General features: G+C 40.4%; 1 protein-coding gene across 3 annotated transcripts in view; it reads right to left on the bottom strand.

Annotated features, from left to right (window-relative positions):
* Positions 1 to 974: 974 nt before the first annotated feature.
* Positions 975 to 19,361, bottom strand: part of CEP76 (centrosomal protein 76) — a 26,211-nt gene continuing 7,824 nt past the window's right edge. The window contains exons 3-12 of one of the 3 annotated variants that reach the window (XM_019525044.1): positions 19,111 to 19,192; positions 18,499 to 18,723; positions 15,140 to 15,325; positions 13,322 to 13,419; positions 11,862 to 11,990; positions 9,716 to 9,907; positions 7,453 to 7,619; positions 3,973 to 4,306; positions 2,475 to 2,692; positions 975 to 1,127 (exon numbers count right to left, since the gene is read on the bottom strand). In XM_019525044.1, coding sequence (XP_019380589.1) covers positions 989 to 1,127; positions 2,475 to 2,692; positions 3,973 to 4,306; positions 7,453 to 7,619; positions 9,716 to 9,907; positions 11,862 to 11,990; positions 13,322 to 13,419; positions 15,140 to 15,325; positions 18,499 to 18,723; positions 19,111 to 19,192 — 1,770 coding nt within the window. In that variant the 3' untranslated portion in view covers positions 975 to 988. The remainder of the gene's footprint in view (positions 1,128 to 2,474; positions 2,693 to 3,972; positions 4,307 to 7,452; positions 7,620 to 9,715; positions 9,908 to 11,861; positions 11,991 to 13,321; positions 13,420 to 15,139; positions 15,326 to 18,498; positions 18,724 to 19,110; positions 19,193 to 19,361) is intronic. The other 2 variants (XM_019525054.1, XM_019525064.1) reach the window with 2 other exon arrangements.

Here is a 19,361-nt window from a genome sequence, read left to right as displayed (position 1 = left end):
ACTAGAGAAGAACCAGCTCTCAGTGGTTGTACACAGTAAGACCAACTATAATGGATTTGAATATACTTGTGAAACACAAGAGAGCTTCCAGATTTAAGAAGAACTAGAATCATCTCCCAAATTTTAGACAAGCTGATGCTCAAAGTTATTACTGATTACAGGTAAATCACTCTCCAGGATGAGAGATGGGCACAGATAAGCATCCCAGTTCAAGAGCCTTACCTTTCTAACATGGGCAACTGACCAAGCTGAGCACAGAAAGACCTTCTTTCTGTGCTCAGCTTGGTCAGAACCTGGAAGAATGTGTAGACAGGTGTTTAAGAACCTCAAAAAGACAGACTTTGAACTTTTCTCAGTTGATCAAGAAACTGCCAAGAGAGATATATCCCATGACTTTATGATATAATAAATCCAGAAATAGCACTGAAGGTGCCAAAATGAGTAGGTCTGAGACAAATATTAAACTGTACTTTCTCCTAACAGACTGGGCTCTACAATATTGGTAAAAAAAAAAAAAATCACAGGTGGAAACCAGAAAACAAAAGAAACAAGGACCAGATGTGCAGTCGTCAACAGGATGCAGAGGAAAATCCAATGACTTGGATGACTATGAATACATAGAAATGGTACCTATTTTTGATGAATTTCTGGATGCTTTGAGCTGTGAACGAAAAGCAGATATCTGCATAAACAGTTTCACGACCACAGAACTTAATGGCTACAAATTTTAAACAAACTGGTTTTTATTTAAATACAAAAATATATACATTTTGTTTATAAATACATTCATTACAGTTTTATACAATTATTTCTGCCTTAATTCTCTTTTAAATACACACATTACAATATTCACTATCATCATCATACTAGCATTTTATCCAAAGTGAAACATCATATTTGAATGATTGCTAATAACATGCCCTTTGCAGATGCACATAAATGTTGTTTCAACACTGTAAAAAGTGTGACAATTATTTATTTATTTTTTTTAGAGTACAGAACGGTATTTACAAGCAAACATGATCCAAACAGCACATGCAGATTCAGGATATGCAAACACTCGCACACGAACTGCAAGTCGGACTTGGTCTCCCCTACAACAGATTAATTCTTCACAGAAAGGGGACCTGTTTGATAACAATAAAATGTGAATAACCATGAGGTTTGAATGTTAGCTTTAAGTTAGCAAATTGTTATTAAAATCTTTAGTAAAAAATATGTAAATATTAATCATGATTGATGCAACACACATTTTTCAATCAAGTTAATGCATTAGGAGGTCTGACTTCTCGGACACTACTACAGAGCAACAGCACTGTTTTTTTAACTTAAAAGTCACTATTTGAAGTGAAATGAAGACTACTGCTGGACGGTACATCATGCCACTAAACAGCCTCCCACACCCCCAACAAGATGCAGTGTTCCGTATTGCTGCCTTTAAACCAATTTTCAACCGGACAAGTGCTCATTCCCCAACACCAATTCAAATGTAAATGTTTTAGTAACACATCAATAACTACATTACTTCTTCTCCAAGACTGCCAACCACTACTTACTGTAGCAATAGCAACATTAGCAATTGGTACTAAACAAAATACTGCTACTTATATTTATCAAGCAATCCCCCTTCCAAAAGGGGAAAAGAGGCAACAATCACAAAATAAGGACTCCAGGCAAAAAAAAAAAAAAAAAGTAGGCAAACAAAATGCTCAATTGCTGTAGTTAGGAAACCCCTCTGAAAACCCAGGATTTCACATGTTTAAGAGAGAGAAATTAAATAAGATGATTTTGGGAGAAGCCAGTTCTAACACCACCTACTACAGATTTCACCCAGACTAACTAATCACTACTAACCTAGATTAGTGATTTAGAAGTAAAAAGCTCTATAACCCCATTACAAATTACCTATGCCAGCCAGTACTACTGCTAATCATTTACTCGCATGATCAGGGGGCACCAGGGCAGGCCTTATGAGGAGAGGCTACGGGACCTGAACCTGTTCAGCCTCCAAAAGAGAAGGCTGAGGGGGGAATCTAGTGGCCTGTTACAAACTAGTCAGGGGGGACCAGCAGGCACTGGGGGAGTCCCTGTTCCCCCGAGCACCACCAGGAGTGACCAGGAATAACGGTCACAAGCTGGCAAAGGGTAGATTTAAGCTAAATATCAAGAGGCGCTACTTCATGGTCAGGGCGGCTAGGATCTGGGACCAGCTTCCAAGAGAAGTGGTGCTGGCTCCTACCCTGGGGGTCTTTAAGAGGAGGCTAGATGTACACCTTGCTGGGGTCGTTTGACCCCAGTACTCTTTCCTGCCATGGCAGAGGGTCAGACTAGATGATCTACTCAGGTCCCTTCCGACCCTAAAAACTATGAAACTGTAATTCACATGCAATCCAATCCAATCCACATGGACAAGAAACAAATACAAAAAGTGTAAGGTTATTTTGTAATTTGTTAAATTTATACCTTAACCTTACCGAAGGCATGTAGCAAATGCTCTCCTGGCATTTCTGTACACAAAATGGATGGGGAACCCTTTAAATGTGTGACCATCAGGGACTGCTCTTCTTATAGCATCTTGAAACTCTTCATTTCCTGCAGAGATGCTTGTTGTACGTTCTAGTTCATAGGCTGCCAAAGCTGGTGACAAGAGATAGGATAGCTGGTCATCCCAAACTGTAGTAAGGCCAAGGTCCTATAAAATGGGATGTAAGATGAAGGTAATGATTAATTCGCATGAAAGATGCTTTGTGTTCTTCAGTGGGGTTGTTCCTAGTAACCAAAAAATTAAATTGTGATTGAAGTCATTACATTAATGAATACAAACTAACTAATGTAGTTTAATCTGAAGGACTTATTGTCCTGAGCTTGTGTTGCATTGGTGTTTTCCACATGTATAAACAGCTATAGAGCAGTCTAAGATGAAGTATGAAAGCACATACTTGTAGCTAACTCTTTTTGATGAAAGACACCATATTCACATGTCAGCATACAATTGAATAGTTCATCAAAACTGAGATAGTCAACAGGAGAGATGAAAGGAATTAAAAGCAGGAGTTGCTTTTACAGGACCAGCCCTCAGAAATGGAGAAGCAAGTAGCATGTATTAAAACCTTTTAGAAAAATCTCACTCTCAGTAACCAGATCAGAGAGACAGAGAATACTTTTAGAACTTGGAAATTAAGCATTTTAGGAATTTCTGAAATAAAAGATCAGATCAACATCCATCTTTATTCCTAACCACGTATCTCTGATTCCAAGTCAGAAGATTCAGTATGAACTGCAAACTCTTGGTACAGTTCATCAACACCCTGATTAGTTTGCTTATAAGCACTTTATAGTCCTGACCATATTTCTGCACTGACAAAATTTAAGGAAAAGTCTTCCTCAAGTTAATAGAAAGATGAGCCTAAGAGGGCTTAAATCAAGTATGCAATGTTTAGGAGGACTTCAAATGGAGAAATATGCACACTTTTTACCTTTTTGTATGTTTTAACTAAAACTATTAAATGAAGACTTCTATACATCTCATAAAGGTTCAGACGAAAACACATGGCTTGTAGTATCTGTTGAAAGATGCATCTAATTTAAACTAATATTTCTGTAATAAACTGGCATTTGATTTTAAAATGGTGTTTTCACATTTATAAGAGAAAAAAATCAACTCTAGTACGCTGCAATACATAAAATCAATTAAGGAGAATGCTAGCTTTTTTGAAGGACTGAGATCCTATAAACTGACATGCAAATAAAAGCAAGTATAAAATCTGAAATTATGTGATTACATTTTCCCAGGCATTTTTCCTTCAGTTTCGTATACTACATGACAGCAAGCTTGCACCTACTGAAGGGGACATGTAAAAAAGAAAGACCCCTTAAACCAAAATGCATCCCTCCAAACTTTCCAAAAAGATGATATAACAATCTGAAACTGGTTTACCTGGCAGACTAATTAAAAGCACTAAAGAGTATTACCTTTCTGTATTCTGACACAAGTATCCTCAATTGTAATTCAATCTCATTGCTTGCTACTGCAGCATCTATTGTGGAAGCACAGAGAGGAGGGAAAGGAGGAAGTGAAGTTGTGGCCCCTGGAGCACAAACCGATTTGATTGCTTCTTCACTCATTGGTTTCCATTTAGATTCATCACGCAAATCAAATGCACAGACTTCCACTGCATCAGAAGGCTGGCAGTTGGCCAAGAACACTTGATTGTTGAAGATACAGCCTATTGTTCGATAAGGATACATTGGCTTTGGCTGTTCAACAAGTGGAGGGTCATCTGGATGGATAGGACTGTGAATGTACCTATCAATTAAGAGAGATCTTTATTATAACAACAACAACAAATTTCATATTTTACTTTTTAAAAGATGCAAATATTCAGGTGGCACAGACATACTAAGATTCTACCCCTATGAAAAATCGTTGCACCATACATGAATTTCCTTTTCATAACTGAAATTTCTTATAAAAAATTGCCATGTTTTGTGTAATACAAGCAAAAATGTTTTTTCCCCCCTTTCAATCTAGATATTTATTTTCCAGCTTAAAATGTCAAACATGGTCACTCAAGCAACTACTCAACTGACAGCAATTAAAATAGCTTTTTCAACTGCATCAACAAACAACCAACACAGTTTCTTCCCTTCATTTATCAGATTTTCAGAGGAATAGTGCTTCACATGACAAAAAAATATAATATGCACAATAGGAAATGATCATTTAAATAAAAAAATAGCAATCAACCCCTTTCACAAAATGAAACATATTTTAATTCTTCAATTCATATCCATTTACCATCATTCACACTACCCTTCATTACAAAGCCACTGTTAACTTTACGTAACACTTCTTAAAAAAAATAAACAGGTAATAAATACACTTCTATTTTTAGCCATCACATTTTACAAATACATCAGTATGGGGCACATTGTTCAGGCAAAGGTGCACTGGTACAGGAAACCCTTGCTATTCGTGGGTTCAGCATTTGCGGTTTCAAATATGCAAATGCCGAACCCACATTTTAAGTACACTTTATACACTTACAGGGGCTCCTTGGGAGCTCTGTGCTTGTCGCCACCAGGTTCCCGCTGCCAGAGCCGTGCCCCCCACCCCTCCCTGTGGCACTGCGTTCATGAATGCAGTGCCTTATTCGCAAAGGGTGAGGGTTGCCTGTATATCATTATGCAGTAAGCATAAACCAAAGTTAGCCTTTTGCAGTTTTCTTCTGAGGCAAGTTACATAGTCTTAGATTAATAGGTAAATCAAAATCATTAGGGAGTCCATGATTCAAGAGATGTGTGTCTTATTGTGCTAACAGAGGTACATTGGAAGAGCTTAGAAGCTACTACTGATATCAAGAGGAGGCTGGACAGATATTTGGCTGGGGTGATATGATCCTGGCACCTGTTCCTGGGGCAGGGGGTCGTACCTGATGATCTGTTTAGGTCACTTCCAACCCTAAGTACTATGATACTATGATATCTAGTTAGGAAAATCCTCAATATTGTAAATCCTATTTAAAAAAAAACAAAAAAACAAAAAAACATATCCATGACACTTTATAGACTAAATATATATATTACAGCTTAGTCTGTCTGTCCATGCTTAATGTTCTTGGGGGTGTGGCTCCTGGCAGGGTGTTGCTCCAGTTAGCGCTGCATCGAGAATGATGGGCAGGGAGGGATGGAGTGCCACCACCACCCACCACCCCATGTCGCCACCGCCTCCCAGGAGCAGGGGGAAGCTTGCATGCGGCAGCTACCACCCACCACTCTACCCTGCTTCTGCTCCACATCTGGGTGCGTGCAAGCTTCCCCCACTCCTCTGCTCCTGGGAAGCAGTGGTGGTGCAGAGCAGGGGTGGGGCAGGTGTGTGTGACTGGATGTGGGCAGCAGCAACGTGGGGTGGTGCATGGCAGCCACTGCATGCAAGCTTCCCCCCTGCTCCTGGGAGGTGGTGGCGCCATGGGGTGATGGGTGCCTTCCCCCCAGGTCATTTTTGACAGGCAATTTGCTAGTATATACATAATAATTTAAATTTACCCAATTCCCAGTGAAAAAATAGCAACATGCAACACCAAGGAAATGGCATATGAACACTCCTTTTCTTGCCTCTGTATTAGAGACTCCTGCCACCACGCACATTATCTTAACTGGGTATCATTATAAATGATCCAGTCTATTTAATGGAAAATTACAAAAATTGCCCAGTAAATACATTTTAAATAAAAAAAAAATGTTATTAATACTGTAAAAAAATGTTTAGTTGATTTTTAAAATCAAGGACAGTCAGCAGTGGGGTGCAAGACCAAGTAATTGTCAACAGCATTTTAATTTTTGAATTTTGTATTTTTTATTTTACTAAAAAAGTCTAGGAAGAGGAAACCTATACATCTTCCTAATATTTGAAAAATGGACTAATCACAGAAGAGTTGCAAAGGCAAGAGAAAGAAAATGCAAATTCTGCAAGCTCTTAGACTGCAGAGAAACATCCGTTCCTCAAAAACTAACGAAGTAGGCACTTGGCTCAGCAAAACTAATTAACTGAGAATATTTACTAAAGTTATAGATAAAGGGCTGGCAACCATTTGCCACTGTGGCCCACTACTTGTGACCCAGCTCAAAACATGGGCTATAACCCCATATCCAATGACCATCAGATGCTGTGAAGCAAAGAAATAAAGCAGGGCAAGCACTGGGACCCCGGGAATACCCAGAGAGAATACACTGAACAGGGCAGGCTATAGGATCTGGGGAATGCCTCCTCTGCTCCTGTGGCTGGAAAATACTGTCAATTCACTAAGCTGCTGCAGGCCCGATCTAGTCTATTCACTAGCCAGATTGGGTTCATGGCCCACAGGTTGCTGACCTCTGCTCTAGATGAGCAAGTAGTTCAAATAATAATATGGCAAGTAATAGTAGGGCAAGTTGATTGACCTAAAATAATGCAGGACAGAAGAAATGACTTATTTAGAGCAAGCCAGTAAAAAGGATTGCTGTACCAGAGTCCAGACCGGAATTTTACTTAAGAATATTTGGCAAAGATGAACTGTGATGGATTTTCACATGTTCTTGCGCCAGATTTAAAATGTTCTACATCCTTCATACCTGGCAGCAAGTGACACGTTTGAGCATCCACTTGCATCATAGCACAAAACCAGCAGTGACCGTTATACCACAATCTACTCTGGACATTCCCAAAATAAATTTAAATTCTGGAAGCCACAGCACTTCAGCAGAACATGAACTTTCTTAGCTCAATTTAAGAACTCAAAGTTTGAGCCACTTAGATAAGAGTTCAATTTTAGTATTTTTAGGCCACTGCTTGGGTCACCATTCCATACGCTCTATTTATGTTGGAGGACAAAAATAATAAATTAAAAGTAAATTAAAAAAATAATTAAAAAACAAAAAAAATGAGACCTTAACTCCTTTACATTGCTAACCCACCTGTGTCCTGTTAAACTCTCCCAAAAAGTGATGATTCCATCAGTTCCACAAGTCATTACCCACGTGTGAGGGACTGCTTTCGCTTTTGTTCCTACACAAACAAAGGCTTCTAATCCATAACCAAGGAGAAGGCTACATAAAAGGTTAGCATGATCTTCACAGTCACCCTAGAAAGTGAACATATTAATTAAGTAGTTTATTCCTAACATGTACGAAGATAAGGCTTTCAATCACGATTTAACAGGTAATTGTTTAATTATTTTTCAAGAGCTATATTTATAGGACAGTAAGGCAAGGTCACAAGTTAACTTCACAGCATCTTAACTCCATTCCAGGAACACTATTACTGATGTGGGGCCAGGAGATGTACTGACCTGTATCTTCTCATGGAAGAATATAAAGGTGGCCAATCAGGTTCATTTGTAATATGGATACCTGGCCACCAAGTCTAGGCTGAGGACCACACCTACAGCTCATTTTATAGACATGCTTTTATAAATAGATAGAGACAGAAGACAGAAAAAAAAAAAACCCCCATCCACCTGACGGTTTTTATTCTTCTATAATGGGTATTGTTTCCTTTCCTTCTAGCCAAGGTATGCTGTAAATTTAAGTTTTATTTCAATTTTACACGATTTTAAAGCAGAATGTAGTTTATGAGAAAATCCTCATTTATTTCTTGATTCACATTCTGGTTATGAATACTGATGAGGATTTCTGTTTATATTATTATGGAAACGCTTTAAAAAACAAAATACAATCTGCAACATCAGGTGCCTTCAGGAGTACTTCAAAATATATACATTAAGTAAGGCAAATATCTGATGAAAATATAACAAATTATGTTACTGTTTCACAGAGCCTAGCTAATAATTAAGGGTATCTACAGTTTAAAAAACTGAAATCAAGAAGTTTCAAGATTAAATTTCCAAGCATTTTTTGACAATAACATTCTTAAGCAACTAACTTACGTTACTTGTATACATGTAGGAAGTAGAAATCAGTGGGTAGTCTGGCTTCTTTTTCTTTCTTACATATTATGCATTTTCCATTGAAAACAGAAAATTTTGTTATCTTCCATATTGTAGTGGAGTAGGAGTTCTGTAGTCACGACAGTCCAGGGAATACGCAAGAAAAAAAGTCTGCAACCCTCCGGCTAACATAAAACTAAGTGCACAAGCCACTGAACGCTGTATCTGGTATTTAGGCTTAAGATGATCCTGCTTCTTTGTCACACCAAAGGAAAGGTACTTTGCGCCCAAAAGTTTGTCTAACATCCATCTCTTCCAACTATACCGGGGCAGGCAAAGTTCAGCCAACAGGCCAGATCTGGCCAGCAGTGGACTCCATTTCCCAGCAGCCCTTGCTCACGTGGCTGGGCCAGTTGCCATGGAGACCCCAGCAGCTGTGGTACAGGGCCAGCCCCATAAAGACTGGCAGGCAGCAGCAGTGCCAGCCTCTTCCTGGTGAGGGTGCTGTGCTGTGGGCAGGAGCGGGGTGAGCTCAGCTGCTGCCGCCTGTTCGTGGTGGGCAGTGGCACTACTGCCCCCTCAAACCTCCCACTAGCACCGTCCCTGCTGGCAGGGTGGGGAGCTGCTCCGGAGCCGGCCTGGGATCTTGTGGCAGTGACAGCATGGTCCAGAGCTGGGACAAAGCTGTGTTCTGCAGCCTGTATGCCCAGGCAGGGGCGTGCAGACAGTGGATCACAGCTCTGCCCCAGCTCCAGACAGTGTTGTCACTGCCACAAGATCTCAACCGGGCTTGCAGCAGCTCTGCGCAGTGCTGTGCACACTGCCAGCGCTGCTGCGGCTTGTCCCCATGGAAACTGTGATTCACGCTATCACAGTGTGGCTGCTGTTGGGGGTCTCCATGGAAACTGGCCCCAGACAGGCAGGTAGGGGCTGCTGGAAAATGGGAGTCTGGCCTCCAGCCAGATCTGCCATTTTGCCCATCCCTGACCTACATAGTTGGTCCAATAAAAAAAAGTTGTTACCAAAGAAACCTTACTTCTTGCATATTCCCTGGAACACCAGAGGTACAATAACATTCCTCTCTCATTGTAGCATTTGGGAATTATAGAAAGAGATTACATATATTTATATTTAATGTTAGACAAAATACAGCATATATAATCCATGACAACTGTACAGTGCCTATTAGTCCAATTTCTGCATATCACAAATTACATTCAAAAAGATTTTTCAACATATACCACTTCCATACTTTTGTCTGTATTGTCTTACATAAAACTCGGCCATTATACCTTGTTTCTACATAGAAAAGCGAGAAGGGTGCACCACTGTTCTTGTTTACCACTTCCGCCTCCAACAACAGGAGCTCTTTCATAACCAAGGACACTGACAAATCTTGCAGCTTGTCTAGGTGTGTCCAGCAATCGGCCTGCTCGAAGTGGCCTGATATAAGAACATACTGGACGGTTTATCCCGTTTTCATCCTAAACATTAAAATATTATGAAGAATGATAAGTAACCAAAGTACCCAATAAAAGAAAAACACCTCTGTTCTTTTTTGGGGGATCAATGACTCCACAGCAAGAAGTAAACTGTGCAACTGACCTAGAACTTTTACTTAAAAAACTATGCAAAGCACACTCTTAAGAAAAAAAAATACCATTCCTTTTGTCTCATTTAAAAACCTTTTTAGATAAAAAGTAAAATAGAAGATAAAAGAAAATTAAATGAATTTATGACTGATAAAAATTAAAAGGCTGATAGTCTTCAAATCCATGGAGCAGATATCAAGTACTTGCTACCCTAGCTTCAACTCTTCTCTGTCCTACTGACTAAAACAAGTTCAGTCTCCATGCTCAGTCAATCCCTGACCAATCCATGACTGGTAAACAAGGGTGCCAATTGCAACACTAGTTTTAGACAGCAATTCTTATTTATCTATTTTTTAACAAAACGTGCATTCATGGAAGTTTCTGGGAGAAACATAAATGAAAAATAAATTGTTCAAACTTCTAATTATAGCAATATAAGTGAACAAAAATGGAAAAAAATTAAGAGACCAAGAACACTGTTATTATTATTATAAATTTTAGCTTTTATGTAAACCATGACCAGCTCATTTTAAAGACCTAGAGAACAGCTATGACAGCAGTAAACTTTTAGAATACTACAGAACAGAGCTAGATTTAAGCTACTCCAAGTCTGTATTCTACTTCCAAAGCATTTCAATGTATAAACTTAACAGTGATCTATACTGATTGACAACTGATTTAAACCAAATTAAGTAGATGTTATTAATCCTTAGAATTTCTTCAAATTTTCCAATAAACAGAATTAGAAGAAATTTCTGATTCTATCATTTTGTTTTTCTGCAAAAGAATGCCAGTCTCTTCAAAGGTTTTAAAGTTGTTCCAGGTAACAATATTTCAGCTATAACACGGCCAAATAAAGCTACTTATTAAAAAACAACAACCTCCACCACCACCAAACAAACACTATAAAACCTCCTACTATAACTCCACAAGTCCTCGATTTGGTACCTAAATTACACAATATCTATTTTAAGACTATTTTTAACAGGTTAGAGATTTGTGTTTGTTTTTTTAAGGGGTGCAGCTGCAAGGTTTTTATGTTCTGAAAAAGCTTTTAGTTACTAAGCACCCAAAACTGCCCATTTTAGGCCCCCGTCAATTGCAATTTTGCAGAAGCTGAAGAATGGAGAAGGGAGAGAATATTACATTGGGGTGGGAAAGGAGAAAATGTGTCTCTAATATATTAAGTCAGCTTAAGAAAAGCAGCAGCTGTTTGAAATGGACTGGACTCATGAAGGAAATGAATTACTAGAGATCACAATTATTATTCACACATATACTTTTATGTCATGTAGAGCTGGACTGCTATGGATATGTATAGACATTAATTTCTAAGGAATTCTTACCAGTAGAAAGATCAGGCCAGGGGCTGGAATGTACACAGGGGAGCTCTCCAGCCAGGACGCACAGGAGGGCTGCTCCTTGGGCCACCCCTGCCCTGAGGGGAACCATTATTTGAAATCCTGTCCTCTCCCCTACCTGGGAAGGCAGGAGGTTCTCAATAGGCAGGCCCCTCCCTTTTACATTGCCTTGCGTACCACTTAGATAGCTTCCCTGCACCTGCATTCTGGCACCCTGGCTCTTAAATTACTGAGTGTGCTACCCAGCTAAGCAATACATGCAGCATTTAAAGCTTGAAGGGCCATGGACCAGGGTAGGGGGTAGCTTCCTAATACCCATTTTCTGTTCCCCAGGGCTTGGCAAACCCCACTCCTACCACCCAGCTGGAACACATGAACACTTACATAAAAACAGTAAACTCTATTTGTAGTCTATATACATAACTAAAAACACCTTGAAGTAGTTGTAAACAGGTGGTCCACATTTTTTAGTTGAGTTTACAAACCTGTGCAAAAATCTTTACCAGCCTTGTGTTATGTGAAGACCTGATCTGCAGGTATTCTCTCCACCACTGTTTAGCATACACAAGAAACAAACGTTCTTTTTCTGCTGTTTTCTGGTGTTCTAAAGCAAGCTGCAATTAAAATATATTTATTTTCTTTTAATATTCTTGGTAGAGATGCCAGAAGACTCTACCCTGTCAATACTGCCCCCCATTTTTCTTTAAGAGGTGGCATCATCTCCCAAAGTTCTTTAAAAACAATCTTAATATTTATAACAGTCCTGCAAGTGCTACAAGGTAATCTTATTTAGGATCAGGAAATAAAATGGGAAATATTTTCTAGTAGTTAATGAAAAACACATTGTTTGGTTTCTTTTTTGAAGACTAATACACCAAAAGTTTCACTAGATTTGTCTTCATAACCAAAGTTGACTGCATACACTTTTTTTTTTTTTTTTTTTAAGAACAAACATGCAATCAAACCTGTGTGCGCCTTTATGCCAGTACTTATCAGCTTTTGGGATTGACAGGCTAGTTGCTGTTGTGATTACATAGATTTTCACTAGGAAGCAACAGATGTAGTAAGATACATAATATATCTAACACCTAACATGTATATTATCTTAAGAAAAAGAAATGCCCTGAAATGACTTTACATTTTTGCTTGGCAGCGTTATGACTCACAAGAAAATTACTGCAATAACACTATTTGCCCACATACAACATACATCTTTCCCCTACAAAATCAGCCCCCCAAAACTGGGTTGAGTGTATTAAGCAGGGCAGCTGATTTTCTGTTCAGGATATAAGACCTGCTTTAATTCTTGCTTGACAGTGCAGCAGCTGTTGCTAAGTATTAAGGCAGCCAAGGGAGTCTGTTGACTAGTTCTTCCTTCCACAGTTGTTATTGATCATTTCTCTTTTTAATGGTCTTGATATTCCACTAATCAAGTTAACATTTTAGGTCTAATCTGCTGTCTGCTAGCTGGTCCTGGTCTCTCTCCTCCTGTTTCACAGCCTTGGAGACTTTTTAGCTCAGAGGAGGGCAAAATGGTGGATCTGGCCTGTGGCCAGACTCCATTTCCCAGCAGCCCCTGCCTACACCACTTTGTCAGTTTCCACTGAGACCCCAGCAGCAGCTGTGACAGTGCAAGGGCCAGGGTTTCCATGGAGACCTGCCCCAGCAGTACTGGCAGGGCACACAGCTGGGCAGAGAGCTGCTTTGGGGCCAGGATCTTGTGGCAGTGACAGCATGGTCTAGAGCTGGGGCAGAGCCATGATCCACTGCCTGCACACCCATACCCAGCATCATTTTTCAACATGAATGCTCTAGGACAATTTATATTCTTCTCTGGCATTGCATTTTTAAACAACTACTTGTAAACAGGAAGGTGAATTTAAAAAACACCATAAATACCCGCTCTGCTCCAGAACACAATGGATATAAATTAGAAATTACTTACCTGAGTATTAATTATTTCCTGGGATAGTATCTTATTCAGCTGTGGATACATTTCAAGTCTGATGTTTAAGACTCCAACAGAAACTTTTGATTCTGTACCTTTGAAGCGCAATATTAATCAGTCCACTGAGAAATCTAGGGTCATTTAACACCACCCCTGCCTCCCGTCCTACCCCCACCATCCAGCTATCTGAGAACAAACGCACAGAAATATTCCCTGCATTCCCCCTCCAATTGTGTCACATTCAAGGTTAAAAACAAGACGAAATGTGTGCTTCCTACATGCCGAATAATGAGAAAAAAAGGTTAAAGTTTTGCGTGCCTCTTATTTGTATTGCACAAACACTGTGAAACCCCAACTGAAGTTCAGAGACCCATTACACTAGATGTACAAACAGAATGAAAAAGAACTACTACCCAAGAGAGCTCACTATTTAGAAGTATAATCTGATAAAATATCTGGAACAAACAAATGGAAAAATGCAGAGAACAGTGTAAGAGATGACAGTGGAAAGTAAAATATAAACAAGTCTGTCTCAGATAATCTAGCTGTATCAAATGGTAGCATCTACAAAATAAATCAAGTGCATCCAAGCAACATAAAAATTAGCAGCTTTACTGATTTCGACACTTAATTAAAACAACAAAAACATCTACTAAAATAACTACAAGACTGAAACACATTTTTCATATAACATGCAGTCCCATATAATAAAAAACTACACTTTCATTTCCTTTGTATGTAGCAATCCTACGCAAATCCAGTTTTATTTTAAAACACTTACGGAAAATATTAGCATCATGCTTTTTTTAAATTTAATTAAAAACACAGAACTTTACTGGAAATGATAAATCAACAGGAGGACGGACTACTTTCCCTTCAACTAGATTCTAGGTTTTACTCACTGGAGTCTTCACTATACCAGCAGTGCTCAACCCCTGGCTCACAGCCCCATGTAATCTGGTCCATGGAGCTCTACACAGATCTGGAAACTTAGTGGTAGGAGAGTGGTGGCACTGCTCCCTCACCACCAAATTTCAGAACACGTGAGGAGCCCGGGGCCCTGCACACTGGATTGGGTGCTCAATCCTACTGAGCAGGGTCAGGTGGGAGCAGCACCAGGCTCCAGGACCCAATCGTGGCACCCAGGTGGCTGGGAGAGGGTGGTGCCAAGCACGTGGGACCAAATCCCAAATGTTCAGGGATACATCCCCATCCTTTAGAATATATAGTGAATTATCTGGTAGAGCTATGACTGGAAATCATGGACTTCTCCCTCCTGGGTCTGTGCATGGTTAGACTAAAGAGCCTCAAGAATTCACCTATTACCTCTGTAGCATCCAAAAAGGTACAGGGCAAAGAGAAAGGAGAAAAAGGTCTGTGATGTGAGTTAGAACCTCAGATGCATCACACACCAACTAGCAGGAGGCTGATACAGAACAGGAAGCCCCTTATTTAGGGTTCAAGGACAGCAACCTGCTAGAAACCCAGCACATTCCTCTTCAAAAGAAAGCAAAAAATGGGCTTTTCAGTAAAGCACTGGCCAGAGACCCTTTTTGTTGATAGATTACTTCATCTTTTGGAGCTCTGTATTTCTGGCAACTTACACAACAGAACAGGTATGAATGGGAAATTCCACTTCCCATTCATCACAGAAAAGAATTTGGAATTCAATTTTTGTTTTTTGCCTAAAGAAGATCCGATCACAGATTTCATTGAATTTACTATAATATTTCCTTGTCATATGTTTATTAGTAAAATCATGATGGACAGTGTAAATCTTGGTATTGTCATTATAACTTTAATGTTAAATCTTACCTACGCCCAGGAGTTCTACCGCAATATTTATTATTCTGTTCTCTGCAACAAGGGCAGATCGCCACTCCAGGAAGTAGGATGCTACAAGTGATGTCTCACCAAACATGTCTGTTTTGATCAGGACCATATGCACTGGATCGCATATAGATAACATAGTGGTTGCATCCATCATCTTACTTCCATCACCTGCCATTTTAGAACAATAAAAACCAACAGCAAGAATGCTGTAATTAGGATAATACAGTGATTGAGTTATTTTTACAAGCTTGCATTTAAATTGCCTTAGAGAGAACATGCCATTAAACCCCTCAATGTTTTTTAAATTTTGCATGGGTCATATTTATTCAATTCCAAGACAAGGCTTTCCCCTATACAACCTGGGGAAAAATGAAGCCTCATCTTAGAATTGAGTGTTAAGTAAAAATGCAATACCTGCAGGCATTGTTGAGCCCTGTATTACTCCCTGGTTCCATGTTAATTCCCTACCCATGGCTCTAGCTCCATCTTGGATTCTACTGCTTCCTGGCTCAGTCCACAGCCACAGAGCAGCACAGGACCCAGTGCTGATTCCCTCACCACTGTCTGGCTGTATGCTGGGACCTATGCTGCTTCCTGGCTCCATGTCAATTCCCCTACTGCTTCCCTGCTCAGTAGGGAGTAGCACACAACCCAGGAAGGAACCAGAGAGTGACAAGGGAATCAGTACAGACCCAGGAAGCAGCAGGACCCCATGTGAAGCCAGAGAGCAGAAAGGGTATGAGCACTGAGACCTGTGCTGCTTTCTGGCTCCATGCTGAGCCAGGGATCAGTGCAGAACCCAGCATGCAGCCAGAGGGGCAAGGGACCCAGTACAGAGCCAGGGGACACTTGCCTCCTCACCACTTGCCTTCCTGCTGCTGCTTTCCAATAATTAGATTCCACCTATGGAACATTATGGCAAAATGTATACTGTTCCATGTGCAGAATCTAATGGGGGGGGGGGGAATCATCTTAAATTTAAAGTCACTAGGGATTCAGGTCAATACAGTATTTAGAAGCAGTCAGGTCTGGCCACTCTTAAGAGACAGAGCCCATGTACAAAGGGCTCAGAGACAGATAATGATTAAATCATGGAAAGACATGCACATGGGTAAAGAATGAAGAGACTAAGAGCTCTGTATACAAAGACCACAAATGGGAACAGACAAGATACAAAGACAGAGAAAATGAATACAGTATTTGACAGAAAATAAAGTTCAGACACACCATATTTGGCCATTCAAATAATATAAAAACAAGGATATAATCAAATGTTTCTGTTTTCATTCTTTTATCTTACCACAGCAGGAACCCACTGCTCCAAGTCATATTTGAAGAAAGGGCTTAGCAGTATTGAAATATTAGACACGTAGAATGAACTTTAACTATTTTTAGCTATTTTTTTTTTTTTAAGTAGCAAGCCATTATGCATCCACTCACAAACCAGCTACTAACAGCTAAAGATTAGGAGGCATCATTCTCTATTAAGTTATTCCACTCTCTCAGAAAGTTTCTAACATCACCTACTGAAACATTTGGTAATGAAATAGATGAACCAGTTCTCTGATTTAGTATAAAAAATCTGCATTATTACATTTACTATGTCTCTGTAGGTTTACAGAACCCTCATCCATAGCTTCACCATGACAGAACATATCATTCACTGTATTTGCACCTAACAACATGACTATTTAATATTTTCCATTAGAAAATGGAGTATGTTCTCCCTGAACAATATGATAATCTTTTTGGGCTTAAAACAGGCAGACAAGGCACAGACCTATCCCTGCATGTCTTTAGTCTATACATATCTTATTTTACTGGGGTGCTAAATTCATCTGATCCAAGAGTGTCTGGGCCAGTCTATGGTGCAGGCCAGGCAGTGAGTCAGCCAGCTTACAAGTTCAGTCCAGAAGGGCACTATGTATAGTGAGCTCCCTGTGCCTGCCCCCCCATGTCACAGGCAGTACACACTGGCCCCCATGCTGCTTTCAGTGGCTGTGGCCCAAGGAGATGGCATGAGGTACTTGCTACATGAGGCTCCCTGCTGAACTGCACCGGCAAGTTGGTTCCAGGGCCAGTTCAGGCTGTGCCACAGTCAGCATGCAGGACTGGTCTGGCAGGCTGCTGCATGCAGCCCACATCCTTTGCTGACTCCTAGTGCTTCAGGCAGCTCCCTCAGCACCAGGTCCAGTCCACATGCCACAGGCAGCATAAGCCTAGTGCACACTACACACAGAGCACAGGGTGGATCCAGCACCACAGGCACTCCACATGGCACGCAGCACCCTGCCAGACCATTTCTTAGCAATGGCTCCAGGGCCAGCCCACATGGGGCCCCAGGCCATCTGTGCACACCAGTGCCAGTGCACAGGGCTGGTCCAGCAGGGTGCTGCATACAGTCTGTGCCATATGCCAGCCCCCGTGCCACATGCAGTGCACACAGTGCCCTGCAGTGTCCTGGCTGGTTTCAGCCTGCACACTCCAGATAGTACAAGCCCCAGAGTGGGGCCAGCCTATGCTGCATGTGGCACAGGGAGCCTGCATAGGGTGCACACTGCATGCAGCACTCCACTGGACTGATCTTGTGCACAGGTTCTGGCACAGCCCAATCCGGAGCAACCCCAGAATCAGCATGCAGGGCTGTTCCAAGCACAGGCGCTTGTAAGCAGAGCACACCCCAGACCAGCACCCTGTGCTGTAAGCAGTATCTGTGGTACCTGGATCAGCCCATGGGCCAAACCAGCTCTATCTGCTGCACAGGGTATGCAGAGTCAGTCTGAGACACACAGGCCATACCATATGGCTCTAAAGGCCAGATCCAGCCTGCATGTTTGACATTCCCTCTTATTTAAGATTACAGGAAAAATATTATTTCTGAGATTTTCAAAAGTGTAAAATCTTGCCCATTAAATTCCTTTTACAGCCTACATGTGTTTGCGCTGCCTAAATTACCACACTCCTTCTGTACTCTGCAAGGAATCAGCATATGAGACTGCTGTACCAAAAGCTACTACCAAGGACACACATAAAAGTGGCTACCACTTGTATAGACAAGCTAATATAAGTTATGGACACTGACAACCTCAAAAATAAACTAATCTGTCTACATTTTCTAATCCTGAAAGGACAAACGTATGTGGAAAGTTACTGTAAAAGTCCAACTTTTCCAACTAAAAATCACAATAACACCAACGTAGTCTTGAAAAATGATTGCATCAGAGAGCAGCAACTTTCACTTGCATAAGCCAGTTATCTGTCATAATATCAGCATCTCAAAACAGCTCTGCAAGGTAAGCACAACATATGGCACTTATTTTTAAGCTTAGAGTTTTCCTTACCTAGGCTATCCTTGTGCACTTCAAGTAAAAAACCATCATGAAAGTCTGGTTCACAGGCACACGGGACAGGCTTAGAACGGAACCGTTGGTTTCGAAAAAGTAAATACAGAGTGAAGGTAGAACACGTTTGGCCAGGCAAGGGTTCAGGTTCTTGTAGATGTTCCAGAAAAGCTTTTCCACCCAAAACCTGAAGGTAAAGATACCTCCGTGTTGGGTCAATATTAGCTGCAAAGTGTAGCAATAAACGTGAAGAAACTGCTAACCAGTCTTAAGAAATGTTTTCAAATCATCACTCAACTAATAAAAGATCATACAAGAAAATCTCCCCCAAAGATGCCTGAAAAAAGATCCATAAAAATGTATATTAAAGAAATATGGCAAATGTTTAAATGTTTGATAAATATTGAGGGTTTCTGCTGTTTGCCTACTGACACTATTCTGTTGTTTACGCTCTTCTATTTAATCTAAATAAACAGGAAAACATCTCATCTTCTGAAACTTATATACACTCCAAATACACATTAGAAATTTAGTAATTAAACAATATCCTATAACTAAATTTTCAGATCTCACAGAACTATGATCCAAATACTAAAATTTACAAAAACATACTTTTCTTCAGTACTGGTGGCTGTCTGTTAACAAAATGGGTAGATGGCTTGGGATCTAAGGTCACTTCTTGGTCATTCTTATCCTGGAATGATAGTTAAACATTTTTAAGGAGCCAAGTTAAGAAGTGTTACTACTTAAAGATCCTTGGCAGTTTCTGAAACCTGAAAATCCCACACCTCTCTGCCACCCTACTACACAATGTTTCAACCACCACCCTTCTGGTAATTGGACTTACTAGTTCAGCATTGACT

Source organism: Gavialis gangeticus, unplaced genomic scaffold (genome assembly GCF_001723915.1).
Source record: "Gavialis gangeticus isolate Ggan-Ray unplaced genomic scaffold, GavGan_comp1, whole genome shotgun sequence".
In the NCBI taxonomy this organism is placed as follows: Eukaryota; Metazoa; Chordata; order Crocodylia; family Gavialidae; genus Gavialis; species Gavialis gangeticus.
This window is presented reverse-complemented; position numbering and strand designations above follow the sequence as displayed.